The sequence below is a fragment of the Agelaius tricolor genome, unplaced genomic scaffold (assembly GCF_023055355.1).
Source record: "Agelaius tricolor isolate 1412-34295 unplaced genomic scaffold, bAgeTri1.0.p SCAF_5, whole genome shotgun sequence".
Lineage (NCBI taxonomy): Eukaryota > Metazoa > Chordata > Aves > Passeriformes > Icteridae > Agelaius > Agelaius tricolor.
In genome coordinates this window covers 40,320,667-40,345,398 of record NW_027269265.1, presented here as the reverse complement: position 1 = coordinate 40,345,398, position 24,732 = coordinate 40,320,667, and the positions used below count along the sequence as shown (strand labels likewise).

The 24,732-nt window shown below is 47.0% G+C and overlaps 1 protein-coding gene across 6 annotated transcripts in view; it reads left to right on the top strand.

Annotated features, from left to right (window-relative positions):
* PRDM11 (PR/SET domain 11) overlaps positions 1-21,034 on the top strand; it is a 49,051-nt gene extending 28,017 nt beyond the window's left edge. For 2 of the 6 annotated variants that reach the window (XM_071427560.1, XM_071427559.1), the window contains exons 6-9: positions 2,998-3,117; positions 6,981-7,168; positions 10,283-10,933; positions 11,770-21,034. In XM_071427560.1, coding sequence (XP_071283661.1) covers positions 2,998-3,117; positions 6,981-7,168; positions 10,283-10,933; positions 11,770-13,934 — 3,124 coding nt within the window. In that variant the 3' untranslated portion in view covers positions 13,935-21,034. Of the gene's footprint in view, positions 1-15; positions 3,249-6,980; positions 7,169-7,703; positions 9,509-10,282; positions 10,934-11,769 lie in introns of those variants that run through there. The other 4 variants (XM_071427561.1, XM_071427562.1, XM_071427563.1 and 1 more) reach the window with 4 other exon arrangements.
* Positions 21,035-24,732: the final 3,698 nt, after the last annotated feature.

The window sequence follows — 24,732 nt, the reverse complement described above, 5'->3', positions numbered from 1 at the left end:
CCTCTTCTGTTTAAGCTGATGAAGATGAAGAGATGCCAGGCACTTCTCAGGAACACCACTCCTCTTCGCTGACAAGGGCTGGTGCAGGTGTCAGTCCGTTCTCCAGGCCCTCCTTCCTTCGCTCCTCTTCCTCATCAGAGCCCTTGGAAGCTGCCAGCCAAAGGCAGGACCTGCACTGTCCATCCCCACGCGCCACCTCGGCCTGCAGACCCCCGCACCCCCGCACAAGGAGCCCGCCCCTCGCCAGCTTCGACCGCCAGCTTCTCCATTCCCATGCACAGCAAACAGATCTGTTCAGGCAGTTCTGCCAGGAGCTGGTCGCCATTCACAGGGACATGGCACATAGCATGCATGCTGTCAGCCAGAGTGTGGCTGACCTCACCAGCCTGGTCAGCCAGATGTGTCAGACACTGACAGAAATACGTGATGGCGTCCGGGCTGTCCAGAGGATACGAGATCCCAATGCCATGCCAGGGTCCTGTCTGCAAGCAGCTTGCTCTAAACAGCCCCCCAAACCCAGTGCAGAGTCTAACCAAAACTCTCTAAAACTCTCTCCTGCACAGGCCAGCAGGTCACGAAAAAGAAAACATCATTTTTTGTCTGTTTCACATAAAGTAAAGAAGGATGCCCCTTCCTGAGCTGCTGCATGTTCACATGGCTTCCCATGTGTATCAGTATTCTGTGGAGAGGGTCAACAGCTGACCCAACCCATCCATCCCCCCTGCTGGCTAACAGAGCAGTATGAATATGGCAGCTAATTGTAGGACTGGCCCTCTGCAATGGCAAAGAGGAATCTCAGATACTGTAGAGCTTGGAATGTAGGACATCTTTGGGTTCATAGAGATTAAGAGTTTTCACTGTCTTCCCCATGCTTTAAATGCTGTATAAACTAAGAGATGCAATAGAAATCATTATCTGGATATCTTCCCATGCCTGTGAAATATTTTTTTACTGAAACAGCATGCTACAGAGATCCCTTTGTAATCAACTCACAAATTTATCCTACTACTGCATTTTCATTATCTTCCTCAATATTAGTATATGCAGTATGTGCAGAAATACAGACTTACGGCGATAAAAACTCTTATTGATCATTGCTTTTATCTTTCATTCAACAATAGTGGGCTGTCTCGGGGCTTACTGTGACTTATACACAGCTTTGGGAAGAGGAGTGTAAAAGCAGAGCTTGTGCAGGGAAGGGAAGAAGGCGTGATTCTACGGACAGGTCTGAGCACCATGGGGTTTTAGACTGCTGAAAAGGGTTGCAAAGGCGTAGGCCTTTGCAAGGATCCTGCAGTGCCACATGCACTTGTGTTAAAGAGTTCAACTTTTGTTTGCTCCAGTCTGAAACCCCTACCTTTCACAATTGCAGTTAAGATACAATTATTTCATCATATGACAACATTTAAATATAATTGTATCATATTATTGTCTTGAATGTTGTCAGATCTTCAGTTTTGAACGACCTCACCTCTTCAAAATGTGGGAGACTGAACAGAAACCAGAAAAGACGTAAGGCTTGCTACTTACATCAAGCCAGTTTGGTTTTGTTTTACTGTAATTCTGTCAGCTTTAGTACAGTTACTTTGCACTTAGTTTTATTTAGGGTGGGATCTGTACTGTGTTTTCCAGTCATGAAGAGTTTACAGTCTAAATTCACAGCTACATAGGTTAAAATCTTAAGCACGTTGATTTTATACTGCTTTTTTCCCCCATATACATGCAAGAAAGAACTGTGTTAAAACATTTGAATTGCTCTAGAGCTGTGTGAGGTTCCCATGTAAAACAGTGATTCTGGAACTAGGCTTTAATAGTGTCACTTCAGGTGGTGATCATGTATGTGGTAGCTCTGTTATAATATGTCTGTTTTCTCCTTAATTTTCACCTCTGCATCTAGCATGCTGCCCCCATGTCTGGAAAAACCCAGACCATTATCCTGATAAGCTTCAGCAGGGAAAAGGGTCAAGGTGTTAAACACACAGCACACCGTGCTCTCCAGGCTCTTCTACTGTATTTGGAGGTTGGTTGCAGGACACAATTCCAGTTAACATGAGTGTGCATCATCATCATGCCATGGCTGGGCTACAGACTTGGCAAAAAAGTTACAGAAACTTCTGTGGAATTAAACATAGGCAGCACTGTGTAGCAGAAAGATGCCTTGTTTTGTGTGGTCTTCAAGGGCCATCTTTAGCCTGTCTGGCCTCCTTTCAAAGTATAGTGCACTAGCTTCTTTCCTGAAAAGTCCATTGTATATCTGCTGTGTCAGGCATTCATTACATGCTTTTCCTTTTTTTTTTTCTTTTAAGATGTTCCGTAATTCTAATTCAAGTAATTTATTTTTAGTGGTGCAATAAAAGATTGCTCAAGGAAGTAGTGGTCTGGCAAGGAAAAAAGCCTCATTCCTGAGGAATGACCCAACTGGTTTCCTGCAAAGGACATTCCCTTTAGTGCTGGTGCCAAACCAGGGCAGAACTTGCTCACCTTCCACTGAGGATGTCCTTTTACTTCTTTTGAAACATTCGTATTTTGAAAAGTCACAGCCTCTCTTCAGATGAAGGGCAGGTTGGGAAATCTGACAGAAGTGGATCTAATTTGTGAATCAGAGAGAGCTGAAAGGGTGATATGTTTTAAAGGCTTTCTGAGTCAATATAGTGCTGCTGCTATATATTAATATTAGTATTTTATATTTTTATAATATTTGTTCTCTACTGATGCTCTCCCATGGGTATAGCGGTAAGATTAGCTCCTTTGATGTTGTCCAGGGGGATCCCTTCTGGGAACCCTCAGGTCTGCAAAGGAGGAGACTTCTGCACGTGCTGAGCACTGGAGGGAGTTAACATTATTGCTGCCATCAGTTTGACCACACAGATGTATTTACAGAGAGCATCCTGGTGCCCTTAATGCAAATCCCCAAAGGCTGGGTACTGGTCAGGAGAAAGGACTTTTTACTCTAAACTGCCTGATGTCTCCCCTAGTTTCCTCTGTGGACTATTACAGATTGGCCAGATCTGGGGACATGTCTCCTGCCCTGTGTAGACCCCTCGGTGGAGTGGCTTTTCTGTACTGGCTCGCAAAGGATACTTCTTCCTGCACCTATCATGTTTACTGGCTGTTGAAGTAAGTGTCTTTGTCAAAGCAAACTACTGTGCTCAACCCTCGTATCTCCATGTCTTGTACATGCTGAAAAAATTCTCTCTTTAAAAGTATTTTTATTAAGAATGCAATAAATATGTAACACTTTTAACACAGCTGCTGTTGAGTCGTTTGTTTCTCTCTACAATTTTTGCCTGAGCTGGTAACTAGCTTGTCACAGGTGTGGCTCTCCTGGAGACACTTGGCATCAGAGCACAGAGGCAGGGTTTACAGGTATGGCATCCCATGGCATCAGCCTGGGCTGGTGGCTGCTGTCTTGCATGGGATCTCCTGCCCTGGCTCTGTGCCCAGAGTCGGTTTGGGAAAGGCCAGTGGCTATGGAGTGGCAGCAGGAAGCCATGAGGCAAGTTCAGGGCTATAGTGGAGAGGAAAAGGGAAGAAGCCTGAACCTTCCTCCAGCTGCAGAGCTCTCCTCCATCCTCACCATCTCTTTAGATCCTCACCGGAGGCTCTGTTCCCTCCTGGGAAGGAATGATCCCAGCTGCAGAAAAATAATGACATTTTTTCTGGGCATGCTCACTTCCCATCCCAAAACTTGGGAATTTGGTGTCCTGAGTGGGCTGGGCCTTAGTAAAAATGAAACAATGATTTTTATTTGCTGCTGTCTAGAGAGCCTGTGGGAAAGGTGGTCCTGCAGGGCAAGGAGCTGTGCCTCTGACAGCTGAGGGGGTGATGCCAGCCCCAATAGCTGCAGATGGGTCAAAAGTGGTCTCAATTGGTGCTATGTTTGGTCCTGAGTACCCTGGTCAGGAACTGTGGTATTCTGGAGGCTGGCCTGTCCCAAGGACTAGCCAGGACATGAAATAATGGATTTGTGACTGGTGGCAATGCCTCTCTGCAGGTCCACGTGCAGCTGAGGATGTCTGGGTCTGCTGAAGGAGCAGTATGACTGCTCCTCCTCTCAGGATCACAGGATCCTCCCTTGGGAAACCTTCTCTGCAAGGAGGGCCTTGTCCATCAGTATGCAGTGCTTGGGTCAGCCTAACCATGCCTGTCCTGGGTGTCCAAACCAAGGTAGCCTCCTTGCTTCAATCCAAATGGAATATTTGGCATTGGGAAGGGGACTGGACACTATGCAGCCTTTGCAGGAAGGGCTGGGTTTTTCAGGATGTGAGCACTTTGGCCTTGGGATGTATGTCAGTGAAGGCTGATCATGCAGTCTCTCTTCAGCAGGTGGTTTGTGCCCCTGGGTCACCAAGCTGGCTGCACTTTTGTGGAATGATTTTCTCCATCCTTGGAAAGTATCTGCCTCTAATTTGTGGTGTGCGGTGGCACTAAGTGTCTCAGACCAACAGTTGGAATGTAGGGTTTATGCAGTCCTTTGTAACCTGTGTCTTTTGTGCCTCTGGAGAAACTGGAGCCTGGGGCTGGGCAGCACTGATTCAAAACTGTGTCTTCTGTGTGGATGATCTCATCCCATTTACCTTACCTCAGGGAAGAATCACAGATGGAAAGCTTCCTCACTAGGAATGTAAACCACTTGCTAGCTGGGTGCAGCTGAGAAGAAACATGTTTGTGACTGGATTATCCCAGAACTCTGTTGGGGGCTTCTGATGAGAGTGGCTGTGCTAGTGGCTGCAGGAGGCTGGATGAGCAGCCAGGCAGCATTTGCTGCAGTGTTGCAGCAGTGCTGCAGCTCATGCCCTGCTGCCTGCACTCTCCTCCCAGCCCGTTGCTGCTCCAGCAGGTGGCCAGAGCCACAGGATGCAGGCAACAGAACTGAAGGATACTCGGGCAGAAACATGGAGGCCTGTAGAAGCAGAAGGAGAACAGTGAACAGAAAAAGCTCATGCTTAACAAAATACTTAATAATAAAAGTGAGCCCTGGTGGGAATAGTTAACTTCCCATTCAAAGTATTTTCTACATCTCACTGTCAAATACAGTTTACTGAAAATGCACTAGACCATCCTGCCATTTCTGCATGAATTCCTTGGTGCCACTGGCTGTGGACGTAAAGGTCATGTATGTTATATTAAGGATCTCTGAGTGACTTTAGGTTAGTAAATCTTCACAGGGGCAGCCTGATCTGTTGTGGATGGTGGGATGCAAAGCAGTGGTGCTTAGCTGGTGCTAGGAAGCATCCTGACATTTTGCTTGGACTGGAGAGAGCATCCTCTAGGATCTCCTGTGCTGCAAGGCATCAGCACATTGGTCTGTCTCAAGGGTTGTGGTTCTCATGACTGGCACGCATACACCTTTTGAGTAGTGATAGCTAACTCACAAAAGCAATAGCCTGACAGCTGTGTGCTGTTGCAGGACCTCCTTCCCACCCCACTGGTCCAGGTCTCTCTTCCTTCTCAAATACACAAACTAGTACTTCAAAAGTTCCTTTGTTCTGTGATCAGAAGTTAATAAAGGTTAAGAAAAGCCAGTGTTGGCAGTACCAGTCTGCTGTTTAAATAATTACTGAAGATGGCAGAGAATCCTAGGTAGCAGACATTAGGAAAAATACAACTGCTTGCAGGCACATGCACAGTTGCTTAACATTAAAACCAGAGCCTCAGGCAGTCTGAGACACTCCCACTGCAGACTTGTTTTCTGTGTTTTGTGGGAAGTTTCACCAAGTTTGTGACCTTATATGTGTGGGTTAGTGGGATCACGTGCAGGTGGACTTGTGTCTTTATCTATGCATTCACAGGCTAGAGAAGGTAGAATATTCAGAACATTTGACAGATTTCTTAAGCCAAAGAAATACCTGTATATACATTAGGGAACTTAGGCAAGGACTAATTGCAGCAGATGTCAGAGGAGCCATATGCTCCCCTGCAGCCTCCTTGCCTTTGCTGAGGTTGCTGCAGCAGGGTGTGCTGAGCAAAAGAGGCAAATGGCATAAGAGAAAAATAAGTTTTAGCTATGAGCTGTTCATGTCTGATTTGGGGTCTACACATGCTGTGATGGGGCCTCTTTCCTGGGTAGCTGTTGTGAGCTCATGCTGGTGGCAACTGGAACCAGTATTACCAAGCCTTTTTCATGTCCTCTAGCAGGAATATGAGGAGTGTGAGAGCAAGTAATATGACCTTAGTGATAGATTGTTGTCTTAGCAAATTGCACAGAGGGGCAGTTGCTTGGAGTAGGAATAAATACATTTTTGCTGAGCTGAGATGAAGCTGTTTTAAATCAGGAAAATAAATCCCATGCCCTGAAAGTGATCTTTTTGTCAGCACTGCCAGGAGATCCCCACAATGTGGTGTTGGGATTTCCACTGGCAGAGCTGAATTGGTTTTTTATGTCGCACCCTGCTGAACTCTGAAGTGCAAAACCTTCCAATACTGGTATGTCCTTGGACAACCAGCACATACTCCCATGCCCATTAGGTATCCATGTTTCTGTCCTTAGAATCTTAATTCTGCTTGCCTGAAAGGACAGAAGCAAGCAAATCTGTTACCAACTAAAAAAGGAAGGCAGTGTTTTTGAGAAGCAGGCAGGCAGAGGAACCCTTCTGTATTCCAGGTATTCCTGAGAACAAGGGAGGGAGCCCTGGGACGTGAAGTGATGGTAGGAGTCCAGAAGTCCTTGTTTCCATCACTAGGCAAAGATATTTCTGACTGGTAGAGTCTGTCACCCTTGCTGGCAGACATCCCTTCAGACTGGATGTGCATTTGTGTCATCCCTTCCCCAGCAAAAAACAGCCCCACTGGCTTAGTGTTCCCTGGGTGTCCATGCTCGTTTGCACACCATTGCTTATAACTCCATGCTTTCCAGCCTGGCTGTGTTGATGTCTCTCTCCAAAGGTCATTCTGGCTTCTTCCTGGTTGTCATTCTGATGCAAGGGGGGGCACAGGAGAGAAGTTTGTGCTTCACACCTGCCTTGTCCCCTTGCCCTCAGATACGTCATCATCTCCCGGGAGGAGAGGGAGCAGAACCTGATGGCCTTTCAGCACAGCGAGAGGATTTACTTCCGTGCCTGCCGTGACATCCACCCTGGGGAGAAGCTGCGGGTCTGGTACAGTGAGGATTACATGAAGCGGTTGCACAGTATGTCCCAGGAAACCATGAACAGAAATTGCACAAGTGGTGAGTCCTTTCCCTTTCCATCCTCTCTCCTGATCCCCTCAGGCTGCCCCACAGCTGGGCCAAGTGTGGTGGGTGAAGTAGGTTTTGCAGAGGCTGTGTGAGGAGAGCTGCATTTCTAGAAGCAGAGCACCTCCGGGTGAGAGCCCCCAGCTCTGCCTGGCACAGATGGATGGGTGTACAAGAAGAGTAGGATACCCACAGTCATGGAGATCATGAAAGAAAGATTTGTGCTGTGATGTGTCACGTCATGTGTTGTGTTGTGCCATGCTGTGTGTGTGTGTGCTGGAAGGGCCTGATGCAATGCCCAGGGATCACAGAGCACCCGTCACAAGACTTTTTGGCCCGAAGATTGCCAAGCTGATAATCCTACAAGACAGAGTTAGGTTTTTCCTCTGAACATGCTGCTCTCTCTGGCTCCTGTGAGCAGCTTGTTTGAGGGAGCTCTGGCTGGTTTTGTGTCCATTTGAATGAGATTTCCTTGGTGTGTTTGTATGTCCATTTTCCTCGTTTAATTTATCTCCTCTTTCTTCAGAAAGATAATTTGGGATCAGCGCGACATCAGCTCCTTAGTCTCACAACCTTAGAATGTGTGTACAACGTACAGGAGGCTTTGTACTTGTCAGACTGATTCTTCCTTGGATAAAAATTGTTATCTTGTCTAAAGAGTAGCAATGTTGAAACAAACCCAGCAGTCCTTTGGGCCCACGTATTGTCAGCAATATAGGAAGCTTTAGAGGAAAGCAAAAATTCTTAATGCATCTGTTCATCTGTACAATGCTGATACCTGAAGTTAATTAGGAACATTTCTTTCCAGGCTAGATGCAGAATGGCAGGGCCTCAGAGGGGCAGCCACACTAAATATAATTTGTAATTATGATTCCTGAGTATATTATTACACAGCTGCTGTTGCTGCCTTGACTTGGTAAAAGGTGTCTCCTCTTCAGTCATGGGGTGGACAAGTTGTCCTGAAAAAGCTGATTATCTCTATCACCTTAGGGTTGTTATGCACTTGCAGTGTTACATCGTGGTGGCTGTACTTGGGCAATTCCCATTTCTGAATTAACATTGGTATGAATTTGCTTTTTATGTAATGAACACCAGTGAGTGATTAGGTACAGGCTGCAGTGATTTTGCTGCAGTAACATGCACATATTAGTTATCCAGATGGCTTAGTGCTTTGCAAGAGACAGTCTGTGCTTTAGCAAGAGACAGTCTGTGCCCTTGGAGCAGCTGCTCTACAGGGGCACCAAGGCTACGAGCTATTGCCCTGCCGTGCAGACATGCCTTTAGTCCTGGATTGTCATGGTGTCATGGTTTGTGGGAGCTGAAATGGTAGCTCACAGCCTGCTCTGTGCTACAAGTGTGGTGAAGATCTGAATCAGGACTCTCCAGAATCTGCCACAGCCTCATGCACCTTCAGGTAGAAACTCATGTGGCTACGGAGACCGTTCCAGAAACCCCCTGACATCTTGGTGAGCTCATCCTGCTGCAAGCTGGGCTCAGCCTGCATTCACAGAAGGGGCACAGAGATGTTAAAACGGAGCATCACCTGAGCCATTGCTAGACTTGCAAGAGACATCGAAGCCTCCATTGGGAGGGCACTGGGAAGTGGTCAGAAAGCAGCACAAAAATCTGCTGAGTCACTTTCTATTTAAAAGATTTCAAATCCCTGCAGATGAGTCTGTCAAAGGAAGTGGCACACTTTACGAACTCACAGAAAAATAACATGGTTCCTGGGTTTTGCTTCTGGTGATGGTTTCTGAGCCACCTCATCATTGGAGTTGAGACCAGTAATGTGAGGGATCATCTTGTGATTTCTAACTTTTCCATAGGGCTGAAGCAGTTGGCTGGTTGGGGAAAAAATCACCAAGAAAGAAGAACCAGTTCTCTAAATCACTAGCTCTCATAGTAGTTGCTATGGTCCATAACAGGGGAAATACTAAGAGAGAGAGTGAAAGTTTGTCCATAGGAATTCTCATCAATGTGTTGAAAATGAGATCTGTTGTTATGGATTCCCTAAAGAAGTGTCTGGGTTTCCCAGCCAGCATCCAAACCCAGTGCAAAATCCCATCCATTCAGGCCAGCCCTTTTTACAGTGCCTTACTCTAACTGTTTCGAGTCTTGCATCTTTTCTGCATTCTTAGCATTGCTCTCCTTAGAGAGGGAATGGTAGCTTTTGCTCCATAACTCTTATGAAAGCATGAATACACTTTAAGCAAACAAAACCAAAAATCAGCATAAAGCAGCGTCTTGTTTGGGAAGCCATCAATGCTTGAAGTTATTTACAAGATAGAAGAGTGATGGAAATTGAGCCAAACCTATCGTCTTTTGAATTTCCAGGTAAGGAAATCTGGCTATTCCCTTTATTTTAAGCAATTAATAATTTATATGAGGTTACTTTTAATATTTTTTTTTTCAATTACTGAATGGTCATGCTCTCAGACTCCACCAGGACAAGCTAGATGTCCCATCCTTGGAGGGCATTCACCCATTGTAGCTCAGCAGCTCAGCTGACAATGTGTACCTTAGGTTTTAAGTGTGCAAGTTGTTTTTACTCCTTTACTTTGCATTTCTGGAGCAGCCTCCAAACTGAACAAGAGTAAAGGGGCTTGCAAACTTTGTGCCATGGCGTGCACAGACACTGGGGTTGTCATGAAATGGTGTAAATCTCTCACTGCACTGCTGTACGCTTGATACCTTTTACCAAGTCAAAACAGGCACAGGACTTCCAGCCAGCCAAAATAGCACTTAGGCTCTGGGTATAGTTTCCACCATGATCAGTTATTCACTTCATAGTCCTCTTCCAACGCAGGTTGGTTGTACCTTTAGGTTAAACAAGCTGCCTGTAGTTTCTCTTCTCTTTGAAGTGTGTGGGTTCTACTCTGCTGTGGTTACCCAGGACTGTCTCTGTTTTTGCAGACATGCCCATTAGCGGGGCTTCTCCTCTTGCAAGCCTTGGTTTCCACTGAGTTGTGTCAGTTCCCTGGCTTGTAACATAATATGCAGACCTGCAGGGATTCAGTCTGCCTTTTTGTTCATTTTTGTTTGAGTTTTAGATTGAGGGATGTTGCTCCGTTCCCAGTGATAATCCCCACCCCTCATTTTCCATTCTAGGAGACAAAATGTTACAGAATGAAAACTCAGAAAAGAATGTAGAAAACCAAGAGGATGCAAGGGGAGCACTCCAGTTCACTACCTTAAAGCAGGGGAAGAGCCCCTACAAGCGCAGCTGTGACGAGGGGGAATCCCACCCCCAAACAAAGAAAAAAAAAATTGACCTCATCTTCAAAGATGTCCTGGAAGCTTCTTTGGAGTCTGCCAAGTTTGAAGACAACCAGTTAACAACAAGTACACCACTTCCCCTCAGAAGAGCATCTAAATACCAGGCTGAAGACATATTTGAGCAGTGTGGCAGTGCCATGCAGCACGGCTCCCTGAGCCTCAGCAGAAACCAGAGGGAGAGCGAATGGAGGGTCCCTCACAGTTCCTCTTTCATCTCAGCCAAGGAGATGAGCATCCTTGAAGACGAGGAAGAAGAGCCCCTGTCACTTAAAGCAGACAGCCCAACTGAGCTGTCACTGGCCTCTGCACAAGGCAACTCCCATGAAATCCCCACCACATCCTTCTGCCCCAACTGCATCCGGCTGAAGAAGAAAATCCGGGAGCTGCAGGCTGAGTTAGACATGCTGAGATCTGGGAAGTTACCTGAGGCACCCGTGTTACCGCCCCAGGTACCCGAGCTCCAAGAGTTCTCAGACCCCACAGGTAAGCCTTGCCGAGTTAGAGCATTCTCCAAACCCTGCCTAAGGAGAGTAGTGAGATGCCTGTATGCTGTGTACCCATCTAAAGCATTTTGCTCTGAGTATTCAGGTGAACCTGTGGTTCCATGGAAGGTTCTTTGTCAGGTTTTGTGACTGGGTGGGCCAGGAGCTGATGCTGTGGGTACAGTGGAAAACTGTTTGGGAAAGACTCTGTATGACAATTTGCTCTATTTGTTGCCATTGTAATTGATAATGCACTGCCAATAAAAAAGACATTCCATTGCAGACAGTTTGTTTGCTGTATTTTTGATGCATTCTCTTTCAGCGGAAGACCTTCCACAATGCCTCACATGCTACCAAGAAAGTATGAATGACTCTGTGGTATTGCTGAAATGTGCTCTCTTTGTGTATGAAATTATGTCCTGCTGTGTCCCTTGTTGGAAATCTCTCTTTGTTTCCTCCACTGCCTTAACAAAACCATGTGTGCCTTTTTGAAGATACATTTCATTTTCTCCAGGAACATGCTGTCAAGCGGCCAGGAGCCTTCAGTAAAAGGAATATTTTGGTCACACAGTGTGTTGTTCAGGTGGCTAGGATGTAGTGTCCTTTTTTGCTGTTCATTGTGGCATATTGGAGACAAAGTTCTTATGCAGAGATATTGATTTCTTTTCCTTTCAAAGTCATTATTAAAATTCTATCTATAATGTATTGTGGGCAGGAGAAGAGAGGTTGTGGCCAGCTCTTTGGGCAGTGCTCTTACTGTCACCAGTAGGATGCTTCTCTAGCTCAGCAACTTTGTAAATACCATATTTTTTTCCTTTCTTTCCTTTTTTGTTACAGCTTCAGAAAGCATCATCTCAGTTCCCACCATCATGGAGGATGATGACCAAGAGGTGGATTCTGCTGATGAATCAGTTTCCAATGATATGATTGCTGCTACAGATGAGCCTTCTAAGATGTCTTCTGCGACGGGACGGAGGATACGGCGGTTCAAGCAAGAGTGGCTTAAAAAGTTTTGGTTTCTGCGGTACTCCCCGACACTGAATGAGATGTGGTGCCATGTCTGTAGGCAGTACACAGTGCAATCTTCTCGGACTTCAGCCTTCATCATTGGCTCTAAGCAGTTCAAGATACACACGATAAAGCTTCACAGCCAGAGCAACCTCCACAAGAAGTGCCTGCAGCTTTACAAGCTCAGGATGCACCCAGAGAAGACAGAAGAGATGTGCCGAAATATGACCCTGCTCTTCAACACCGCCTACCACCTGGCCCTGGAGGGCAGGCCCTACTACGACTTTCGGCCTCTGGCAGAGCTACTGAGAAAGTGTGAACTCAAGGTGGTGGATCAGTACATGAATGAGGGAGACTGCCAGATCTTAATTCACCATATCGCCCGCGCTCTCCGAGAGGACCTTGTTGAGCGCATCCGGCAGTCTCCCTTCCTCAGCATCATTCTGGATGGGCAGAGCGACGACTTGCTTGCAGATACAGTTGCAGTCTATGTGCAGTACACCAGCAGTGATGGGCCTCCAGCAACTGAATTCCTGTCTCTTCAGGAGCTTGGCTTTTCTACAACAGACAGTTACCTTCAAGCATTAGATCGGGCTTTTTCCAGCCTGGGAATACGATTGCAGGATGAGAAGCCAACTATTGGCTTGGGAGTTGATGGTGCTAACATTACCGCCAGCCTGAGAGCCAACTTGTTCATGACAATCAGAAAGACCTTGCCCTGGCTTCTCTGTCTTCCCTTTATGGTGCATAGGCCCCACTTGGAAATTTTGGATGCCATTAGTGGGAAGGAACTACCATGTCTGGAGGAGCTAGAAAACAATTTGAAGCAACTGCTCAGTTTCTATCGTTATTCTCCCCGACTCATGTGCGAGTTAAGGGTCACTGCTGCCACTCTGTGTGAGGAGACCGAGTTCCTGGGGGACATTCGAGCAGTGAAGTGGATCATTGGGGAGCAGAACGTGCTCAACGCTCTCATCAAGGATTACCTTGAGGTTGTGGCCCATCTCAAAGATGTCAGTGGCCAAACCCAAAGGGCAGATGCTTCTGCCATTGCCTTGGCCCTCCTGCAATTCCTGATGGACTACCAGTCGATTAAACTCATCTACTTCCTGCTGGATGTGATCGCTGTGCTTTCACGCCTTGCCTACGTCTTCCAAGGGGAGTACCTTCTTGTGTCACAGGTGGATGATAAAATAGAGGAGGCCATCCAGGAGATCAGCCGGCTAGCAGACTCCCCTGGGGAGTACTTGCAGGAGTTTGAGGAAAACTTCCGTGAAAGCTTTAATGGCATTGCTGTGAAAAATCTACGGGTGGCTGAAGCCAAATTCCAGTCGATCAGAGAAAAGATCTGCCAGAAGACCCAGGTGATCCTAGCCCAAAGGTTCGATTCCCGCAGCCGGACATTTGTGAAGGCCTGTCAGGTATTTGACCTTGCAGCTTGGCCCAGAAGCACTGATGAGCTCATGAGCTATGGGAAGGAGGATATGGTACAAATATTTGAACACCTGGAGACAGTCCCATCATTTTCCAGAGAGGTTTGCCGAGAAGGGATGGACACCCGAGGGAGTCTGCTGATGGAGTGGCGGGAACTCAAGGTGGATTATTATACCAAAAATGGTTTTAAAGACTTGCTCAGTCACATTTGTAAATACAAACAAAGATTTCCCCTCCTAAATAAAATAGTTCAGATCCTCAAAGTCCTTCCCACCTCTTCGGCCTGCTGTGAGAAGGGGCGCACCGCCCTGCAGAGAGTGCGCAAGAACAACCGTTCCCGGCTGACGCTGGAGCAGCTCAGTGACCTGTTGACGATTGCTGTTAACGGGCCGCCCATTGCCAACTTCGATTGCAAAAGGGCTCTCGACAGCTGGTTCGAGGAGAAGTCAGGCAACAGTTACGCGCTCTCGGCCGAAATGCTGAGCAGGATGTCATCTCTTGACCAGAAGCCGATGTTGCAGAGCATGGACCACGGCTCTGAGTTTTACCCTGATATTTAGGAAGGAATGCCTCAGATCAGATAATTTTTTTAATCTATACTCTAAACTTTGATATATTATATAAAAAATATATATTATCTATATTAAGGAAAAACCCACACTGAAAATTTAAGACGATGTGCGTCTGATAGAAGCTAAGCAGAATTTTAAAGATTGAGACAATGTTTAGACATTTACTGGTGTCTCCAACCATGGCAGCTGCAATGTAGGTGGCAACATTTCATTCTTTTGAAGCATGTGCTGGGGCCATACTCTACATGTTCAAACCTAACAACCTATAAGCTAGACAACGGGTCTTTGTCAGCCTCATCCTCCCAGCGGTTTCCTTTGTATGTGTGTTGTCAGTTTGCTGGGTTGGTTTTTGTTTTGTTTTGTTTCATTTTGGGGTTGATTGTTTGTTTGTTTGTTTGTTTGTTTGTTTGTTTTCCCCTCAGTTTCAATCTCTGCCTCTCTTTCCATTGTTCTGCCCAGTTCTTGAGCCATTTGAGCCTTTTGTTGGCAACCATCAGATTTCTAATTTCTGACAGAGCAACCCGTGTGTTTTGTTGCTCCCAGCTCCACCCAGTTCTCTTCAGTTGAGTGGAAGCTTTCTTCACTCAAAAAATTACTGACAGGAGAGGAGGGCTGGGGGCATTATTTTGAGTCTTTATTCTGATTTAGAAACAAATGCCTCCCCTAAACTGTGATGCCTCTTTCTCAGTTCTCCCTACCTTTGGGCTGTAGAGTAATACTTGGCTTTCAGCTCCTTTTATGATAACCATAGTACCAGTCTATCATACATATGTTATAACATGATGTCATGTGCAGACTATAAAATAGCAAAATAGAGAAGGCAGGGGGAAATTTTTGCATTTATATTTTTATATTGTATGAGATAAATATATATATATATATACAACTATTCATTCAAAACCAGGGCTGCTGTGGAAGCTAGACAGCCAATGAGTCAAGAGCCACCTCTGGGCGGAGATTCAAAGGCTTAAAAATTATATTCTAATTTACATTATTTATACCATGTCTTTATAATCCTAGATTGTTGTGGGGCTTTTGTTTTGTTTTGTTTTGTTTTGTTTGGAATGACTGAAAGAAAAACCTGCTGCATTTTGGTGGCAGGAGCTATCAATGCAAGATTATCTTGGATTATAATCATGTGTGATGTCCTACAAAGGTTCACTTACTCTCTTGTGACCAAGGTAACATGTTCCACAGCACAGCAGACTGATGACAGCAGGAAGAAGGCATGCTCTGCTTCTTCCTGCAAAATATTTCTTCCTTTCTTGAAGGAATGCAGAGTCCAGCTGAAATGTGAATTGGGGGACTTGCACCTTCCATCACAAAGAGATTGTTTTGTGGGCTTGGGGCTCTCCTTTGTTTTATTCTTTTAAAGTAAACAAGCTCCATCCACACAAAATCACTTCAGGTTAGAAAAGAGAAAAAAAAAAAAAAAACACAAAAAAACCCCAACCAACCAAAAAAAACCACACAAACAAAAAAGGTGCAAAAACTCCACAGATGCTAGTGCCTTGCCCTGCTGATGTGGCATGGACAGCACCAACCTGACCAGACCATCGTGGGAGTGAGACGTGTTATCCAAAAGGTGTCCAAGCCAACATGTTCTCACTTCCCAGAGGGATGAGCTTTGTGCCAAGCTGTGTTGTTTGGAAACATGATGGTGGTATCAGCAACACTGAACCTTTCCTTTCTCCTGTTACCCCCCTGCCCTTGGTCTTGGTGCTAAGATATCTCTAGAACCGTTGCTGCTAGTTAATAGCTTTTCATTTATATAAATATATATATATATATATATAATATTATTTTATTTTTTAAACTTTTTTGTTTGTTTTCAATGGAGATGTAGCATGTTTGGAACTGATCTCTCTCTGAGTCACTTTCACTGCCAGGGTTCACGCACTGTCTTCCCCAGGAAAACACACACTTCTACCTAGGTCTCACTCACCTCCTGCTAACCCCTTTGCCTTCAGCAGAACTTCACAGCCAGCACTGGCAGAGGTGTGCAGCCAAGGCACTATGGACTGGTTCGACTTTCAGACCACACAGGAACAGCTAGGCTGGTGTTGGTCAGGGTTTTGGAAGTGTTTGCCTCTGTCCTTGTGGGACTGAGGAGGGACTGAGCCCACCCAAAACATGAGGGGTGGCCTGTCCTTGTGTCCTGACACTGCCCCTTTGCTGTAAAACAGGGCCTTTCAGTCAGATGGTCCAAGTGGAGCAGAGTGGACCCTGTGAATGTAGCAGTGAGGGCTGGTCAGCACCCTCTGTAGCACTTACCCCTTGCCTTACCTCTGACAGCACGTGCAGCCTGAGGCTGGCTCGGGCAGGAGAGGGCAGCTGTGCCAGGGCCACTCAGCTGCTGCCAAACTGCCACCAGGGGTGCAGGCACTGGGTGCTCTTCCTTGTGGTCCTCATGGAAATGGCACAAGCTAGGTCAGGGCATCCCACAGTTGCAACACAGGGGCACTGATATGACACACCTAGGAAGCATGAAAAATGGCTTTGTTTTCATGTTTTCCTATATTTTCTTAGGAATTTTATGATCAAGTTGATCCATTCATCCAGAGCAGTGAAAATTAAACTGGAAACCCCCTGCTAGCTGTACAGCCTTGGATGGTTGTTTGCCTGACCATAAAGTAGGGATCTCTCCACACAAGGGGCTCATAGCTCTCCAGTCACTGTTTGAATTGTCTCTGCTCAGGGTGCTGCTGCGAAGCTCTGGAGCTGCTGCCTGCCTGGGAGGTGGCAGGCTCCCTTCCTTTTTAAACTTGAGGAGATGTAAAAAGATAAAAAAGATAGAAAATCTGCTGTTCCTTTAGTTTCTGACTGGAGATGGGCAAGGTGAACATGGGTCACAGAATCCATAGAACTCCATAGCTCTTTGTGGGTAGAGAGGAAAAATCACCTGCCTTTCTGTTTGCAGCAGCAAAAGCTCCTTGGCATAGAGGCCCATCAAAGTGCCTGGCCCACATGGAGGGAAGGAACATTTGGGGACAGTCTCCAGACACCTTTGGAGAGAGGAATGCTCCCCCAGGACTTGTGTTGAGCAGCCCAAGAGGCCTGTTTACAACTCTCGATCCAAGCCTCCTAACTTTTGTCTACCAGGGAGGAAATGGCAAGGTGAGAGTTGCCAGTGGCCTGGTCAGAAATTATTCTTCCAATTTGTCACTCCTTCCCTTTGGTTCACTTGCAAATCCTGCTTTCATCTGTGACACCTTTCACTGGCAGCTTTTATTTCTAATGGTGCAGTGAAATGTGCAGCATGTGGTGATATTCTCTGGCAGCCAGCTGACACAGGCAGAGCACTTGTTCCTTTAGCAAATAACTGCTTGCAAACAGTGATTCCCTGCCACTGGATGTTGTGATTACCCATGATAGGAAAGGTCAGAGACCCTTTACCTTGGTAATGAGGATAGACAAGAGCTTGGTAGAGCAGCTGGCCCAACCCAGCCCAGCCCAGCCCAGCCCATACCAGCTCCTCCAACACAATTCCCTGTTACCCACACATCAGAAAATAAACCTGGCCTTTGTCCTAGGGTAATGCAGGTGCTTTGCAAGCTTTCTCTCCAGGTCAACCTGCCAATCTCAGATCTGTAGCTCTTACTTTCATGGATAGTCTATGGATGGAAACATGACTACCAGCATCGACAAGATAGGGAGGAGGGCAGAATATCAATGCAACGAACCCCTGGCTTCCCAGGGCTCCCAAGCCTTTCCCAGGTGCAACTCTGTGCCTGTATGTCTGGGCCCAGCCTGGTGGCAGTGAGGCCAGGAGGCAGCAGCAGGCATGGGGAGGGCTTAGCAGGGTGCTGAGGGATGCCTCTGTGGCTCCAAGTTTGCCATGCCTCGAGTTTAATCAAGGCCTTTCCTGCTGTGCTGAGAGAGCGAGAGGAGCTGTTTTGAATGTGTTGCTCACAGTGTCTTGAACTGGTTAGGCTACAAAGACAGAGGATTCAGTTTTTCTTGAATGAGCTCTTTTTTGTCTCCTTTCCCTGCATCTTAGCTATGGCATCTGACTGTGAATAATGCACACTTCTCCAAACCCTCGGGTTTGTATTTCTAGCCTGTGGGATTTTTGGTTGCCAATTTCCCTTCCCCACTTTTTGCTCAGGCTCCTTGCCTCTTTTACCCTGCTGTGAAGCAGAAATCTGTGAAGCACATTTAGACATGTCCTTCTGCAGGACTCACCTTGTGTCCACAGGGATCCAGGCCCTCCAGCCACGAGACCGACCTCAGCAGGGATAATCCTCACAGGAAACCAAAGCTCTTCCCATGCCAGCAAAAGCACACGGAAGTTACGGGGGCTGTGAGGGGACACAGTGGGCAGGGTCCTCGTGTGGTGTCTGCCTTGGGTCTTGAGCCAACTGCACCCATGTCCCCCGTACTTGTGACGCTCTTGCTGGTATGATTGTTCAGACATGATTCAGGCTCGGTCCATCTCTTTCTCACAGCACAAACTCAACCAGGTGGCCCACGGGGTCTTTGGAGTTCCCCTCCTTTCTTATCTCATGAGGATTGCTGTTTGTTTGACCAGTGCCTAGACAGCTGGCTTGCAAATAAGCAGCAACAGCCTCTGCTTTTGCAGATTCCCCTTTCACCCCTGTTAAAAGAGGTCTTAAAAGCAGAGAAATGGTACGTTAATCCCCCAGCCATTGTATCCAATGCAGTAATGCCTATGCAATTCCTGTCTCCCTTGGAGACACATATGATGTGTGTGCATGTAAGCTAGTGTATGTATACAGTACATATGCATATGGTCTATATATTGTATATACGCACATCCCAGTACATATACACACAGTACAAAAGATTAAAATCACATGCTTATATATCTATAAATGAAATCCTATATATTTATATATTTCTATGTTTTCAATAGATATAAAAATATAATATAGAGATAGACTCAACCACCCTTGTGTAAGGCTGGCCCTGTGTTCTAGCACAAGGCATGTAACACTGAAGACTTTGGACTTTGGGATGGTTTTAGCCATACACTGAGGCCTACATTTACATGTATAGCACTCTATGGAGAGGGGCTTGGCTGTGTTTAGGGCAAGGGGTTTCCTTGCTGGCATGTTAACCGAGTGATAAATAAGGTTTGTTTAATAATGGAATGTCTTGGTAGGGAAAAATGCTTGAGTGTCCTTCTCCCAATAAAGCCTCTTGCTGGGAGCCTGTGTGTTCACAGTTGGACAGACACATATCCACCCTCACATGCACTTTGCTCTCTCTGCATGGATGCAGTTGGCAACTGTGGACACTGGTGCTGTGGAAATGTGGCTTTTTGCAGTTCCACCTGGCATTCCTCAGCAGTTGCCGGCACTCTGCCAGGGAGACCCTGCACTGGCCAGCGCTCAAGTGGCCCCAGTGAGAGCATGGGTGCACTTGCAGGCGTCAGCCAGCGACACAGCCATGGCACTGGGATAAAGGCAGCAGCAGGAGAGCCAAGGTGGTTTTGAGCGGAGGAAGGGTTCAGCCACGCAGGTGGAACTGGCAGGGATAGTGTATGGAGCTGGAACAGTGCAAACGAGAAGGAATCGTGAAGTCGGAGCGATAGGGATGAGAGTGCGCAATCCCAGCTGGGAAGGCACACTCAGCTCTGTTGGGTCAGGCTGGCCACTGTTCTGCTGCTGGAGCCATTCTGCTCCCTCAGGTCTCACAGCCGCTCCTCAGCCCGTAAGCAGCCTGCCTGGCCAGGGGTCCAAGGAGACTTTCTGCAGGAAAGGGAATGATGTGATTGTATGGAAGACGTGGTCAGTGTCGCACGTGTGCCTTTGGGCCCCAGGACACAGAGTTCGGACCTTACCAGGCTGAAGCACCAAAGGGTGCAGCCCTCTTACCCTGCCCCTGCAAAGAGACACCTGCTTTCCCATGACCAGCATTTCTGTGCTGGGGTCGGGGTGGATCAGCCCTCCCTGAGTATCTGCTGATGCCTGTGGGATGGGCAGCTCTCTCATCTCTCCATCCCTCCCGTCACTCAGCCACTCATAGGACACTGGCCCTGCTGCATCCTGAAGCCTTTGGCTGACACCTGAGAGGACCTGACAAGGTGCCTCTGGCCGGTCCAGCAGCAGGTGGTCAGTCAGTGAGCTACTTCCCCACAAGGTTGGAGGGAAAGCATGGATGTTTGCCTTTGCAGCTCCACACCAGGCCTGGCAACCACTGCACTCCTTGCTGTTTGTTTTATTTGTTGGCTTTGGTCGGGAGGAGGGTGAATTGTAATTGCAACATCCGAATGGATCATTACACTGGTTTTGCATGAGCAGACGCTGTGCAAGCTGTCCCCAGGCCCTGTCACACACCTCAGTGCCCTTTCCCAGGCCTCTCTCCTCCACACAACTGGTAATCCACCTCAGCCGCCCCTGCCCAGCGGCGGCTCCCCGCTCTGCCGCAGCCCCTCAGCGGCAGGGAGCTCTCAGCACCTGTTCCTTCACAAACCTCAGAGACCGTTTTCTCGCTCCAGCCCCCTCCTTCCGAAGCCACTGACACCCGCGCCAGCCCAGCCCGCGGCCTCACCTCCCAGCCGCCCTGCTGGTGGTGCTGCCGCCCGGCGAGGGGCTCCCATGCACTGCACCTCATGTTGAATAAGCTCGCTGGGCTACGCGGGAACCACGTCTCATGGTTCATATGCTGTAATGTCCCAAATGCTACAGGAGGGCTACGGAGTTTTCTGCCAGTCATGGCATCCTCATAGACTCACCCGACAGTTAGCAAAAATGCATTTCTACTTCCAGAAAATGAGGTTTTGTCAAACCTCTCCGTATCCACATCCAAGCACAGCCCTGCTGAACTGTTTCAAGCGATCTCTCACCCACCCACTCACCCACCACACACACATATGAAATGAGAGAAAAATATCTAGACATCTATTACTATATATGTATTAATATGTTAATATCACTCTTTTGGAGATATTAAAATGTTATTACTTTACAGACTATGCTTTATAGTACCTGTGTGAAAGGACCTAGGACACTGGATACGAATAGAGCTATGTTGATATATCATGGTATGTACACAAGAACTTTCCTTTTGTCATATTATCCTTGTAATGTAAAATGATTGTTAATAAAAAAAAATTAAATTTATCAAATTGGGTTTCCAATTCTTTGAGTTGTTCTTGGAGTTAATGTCATTTTGCCAGATGAAGGGCATCTAAGCTGATGCACTCCCGTTTCCCTCAGCCCAGGACTATAAAGAGCAGATTCAGTGCTGATTAATCCAGAAGGGTCAGTTGCAGCCCCCTGAGGTGCAGCTGGTAGTTCTCTCTCCTGAGTGACTGGCTCCTGACATGCTGAGTGCCACTGCAGCCCTTTGAAGTCCTCACCTTGGTGAGCAGGTCCAGCATGTCCTGTGATGGAGCTGCCTTGTTTCCCCATGGGCTGGGTTATCCCAGTGCTGTGCCAGGGCTGCAGCAGGCAGATCAGGAGCTGGCGCCTCCCAGCAGCTCAGGGCTGCTCTGGGTCAGCACTGGCAGCTACATCAGCACATGCTATTTTTGGGTAGGGATGCAGAGTGGGTGCCCTTGAGGCTTCGCACACCCTTTCTAGTCAGGTACAGTGGCATTACCTTTAGCTTTGCTGTGGTGAGCTGGGCTTGTCATGTGGATTGACAAAGCTGTATGTATGTGCCTGGTTTGGTTTGAAGGATGGAGAGACTTTTCTTGGGCTCTAAATGCTCTAAATCCAGGGGAAGCTGGGCTTTTTCTATCCTTAAAAGAGAGGGCTGATTTTGAATTTTTTGACACTGGGCTCACAGTTGATTAACTAAAAGTGCAACTTTTAAAACAGTTCAATGTATTAAGAGTATTTTTGTATATGTAAGATCTTATATCTGCTAAACCATTGTGGGCAAGAGAGCCAATATCTGAAATGAGCACATGGGTCCATGGATTAGTCCTGGGCTGTGGGTTGTGTTTGCTGTCCAAACAGCTGAAAACATTGCCTCCATGGGCTGAGTCTGGCTGCTGCTGTGGATACACCTCGCAGCAAAGGATACACCTCGCAGCAAAGGCACCACAGGGACTATGGTTCAGGTTTGCATGTCAGTACAAGCAGGGACAACCTTGCAAAGGTTTAGTCCATCCCTGGGTGACAGCTATAGCTAGAGAGAAACATAGGCGGAAAACAAAGCCCTTCCAGCACGAACAGTTGCTGGCTCAGCTGTAAATGTGTCCATGTGTCAGTGGAGGGAAGCAGAAAACAAGGAGCAAGCTGTGCAGCTGAGGGTGTAGATGCTGGGTGTGGCACTGCATACTGTGAGTGTTGATACTGATAGTATTGCTGGGCTTCAGTATGTAGGGATGGAGGCATCAACAGGACTGGCTCTTTAATCCTGTCTGAAGGAATCCTGGCTTTCCAATTAGCCCAGGCAGAGTGTGCATGTAGACCCATCAATCCCCACAAGTGAAGGGCTGTGCAGAAATTTTGGGTTCAGAGTGAATGCCTCCAAATTTTAATGGAGAGTAGCCCCTGGGGCTGGAAGTGAGCGGCAGTTTGTCATCTGAGAAGCGAAAATAGCCCCAGATTAGTCATCCAATAGGTCTAATAGGAAAGGTTGTTTTAGTGACTTCCTCAGAGTCCACTTCATTGAGCAGACCACATATTACACACAGTGAAATTGCACACAGTGTAATTACACACAGTTTGTAATTTTCTGGTAGCTTTCACTGTAGTGATTGGAAATTGCTTATTTTTGAGCAGTAAGCAAGCCCAGCAAAATCCTGATGGTTGTTGGGGCTTAGCTTCAGTTGGGTTTCCTGGGCACCTGTCAGTCAGCAGTGAAAACCTCATCTCTGGGGCTTTTGCTTTTGCTAGTCAATTGACAGCATGAAGGCAGGACAATACTTCACTTTCAGCAGCTCAACCATGTGTAAAGAATCAGAACTGCTTGTGAAATGCATTGCTGCATTGTAATTCATTTCCTATAGGCAATTTTGTGCTGTGGACTCTAGTTAGTCACCCTTGGCAGTGATCAGCCTCTTTGCTGGTGGTAGCTTAAAACCAAGGACTTAAAAGCAAGATCCCTTCAAGCAAAGTGCACTATCTGAGCTTTTATCAGAAATGGAAGTTTGCACAAAATTCATCTGATCTAGGCCTAAAGGTGCCCTTCACTTGTAGGACCAGTGATTCTCATGTCAATATGAGTGAAAAGGAAATTGAAAAATTCCTCAGCGATGGTTGTCATAGCATTAAAGCCTGCCACGCACTTCCCCAGCTCTGTAGGTGTCCTGGATATGCTCCATGGAGTTGACTGTTGTTAGCAGCTGGTGCTAGAAACTTCATTTAGCAAAAAAACTGGACATGTTTCTTCCTAGAAGCAGAAGGTGTGGAGCCTGTGATGCCAAGAGCAGGTTTGCAGCACTTCCCAGGGTCCGTCTTCCCTATCTTACTCTCCTGAGGCAGAAGGAAAAGCGCAGGCAGCCGAGCACATGGGTGGGTTTAAACAGGTGGCCCCCAAGATGTTTAAATCAGAGGGCAGATATCTGGGCAGTGCCAGGTCCAGCTCTGCAGTGGCACAGGGGACCAGAGGCTGTTTCTGGCAGAGCTGTCGCCATACGCCACACAAATGGAGCCACAGCTCATTTACAAAGGGCTCTAAAAATATCTGCTGGATAATCAAAGGCTCCCACAGCACAGCATATGTGCTAGCTAGACTTTTTGATTCTCTGAAGTCCTCTATTTGAAGTTGTTTTGATCAAGGAGAAGTGTGCTGTCTGCATGGCTGCCAGGCACCCTGTTTCTGGGGACACTGATGGTACCTCTGGAGGTACACAGTGGGGGAAGTGCCTCGCAGAGGTGCCAGGGCTGGGATGGGGAGCCATGTGCAGCAGAGTGTCAGGAGTGGCAGAGCTGCACTCCAGGCCACCACTGCACTTTGTTGGCGTCCAGGAGAGCTGTCTGGAGAACTGGGTAGTGTGTTCGATTTAGGTGTGACCTGTTTTCTCAGGGGCATCTTGGAGCCCTGTCCTCACTGGGTTCATTCCACATTCAATGATCACTAAGGTTTCAGGGAAGGGAAGAGCTGGCTGCAGACCTTCAGGGCTAGCACTGGCAATACTGTGATATAGCTGCTGGATTAGGTGCTACTCTCTCTTGGCAGACAGAGGATTACAGGACAATCCCAGTTTCATTTTTAAATACTGTAGGGGGAAAAAAAAGCTTCTAATAAATCTGAAGTGACAATGAACAGCAGGGTTAAGAGAAGAATGGTTCTGTGGCAGTTATTGCTGCTTTTCAATATGCTGAGCTGGGAATTACTGAGTAACCCTGTGCAAATCCCCCAGGTGGGAAGGATTGTCCCTGGCAGATGCACCACCCGTGTTCAGCTCACTGTGCAGCAAAAATACAGCTTTTTCCTTCGTCTCTACAGAAAATTCTTCAGTGCCATCTGCCTCGCTGTGCAGATAACAGGCACCCCTCTTCGCAAAGCTAGCAACAGCCTGGGGCTCTGCAGACTGGCTTTGTTTTCTCTCCTTGTGCTTTAACGCTGACTGTGATGGGTGAGAGTGCCCCCAAACTGTCAGTGAGGTAAATACTTCCTGCTCCTGCTCCAAAAATCTCTTTTCTTTTACTTTTATGTGCAGGTTTTGATCTGTGTGTCTTGTTAGGAACCAGCTAATTCTGGTGATGGTATTAGGTCAGCCAAGCATGTTTTCCTCCTAATGAATGCATGGTTTACAGAGTATCATCAACACCAACTTGAAAGTACTGAGACTGGCAAAAAACAAAATAATAATTAAAAAAACCCCTCTAAATTCACTTCTTAGTTTTGTTTCAGAGATGGA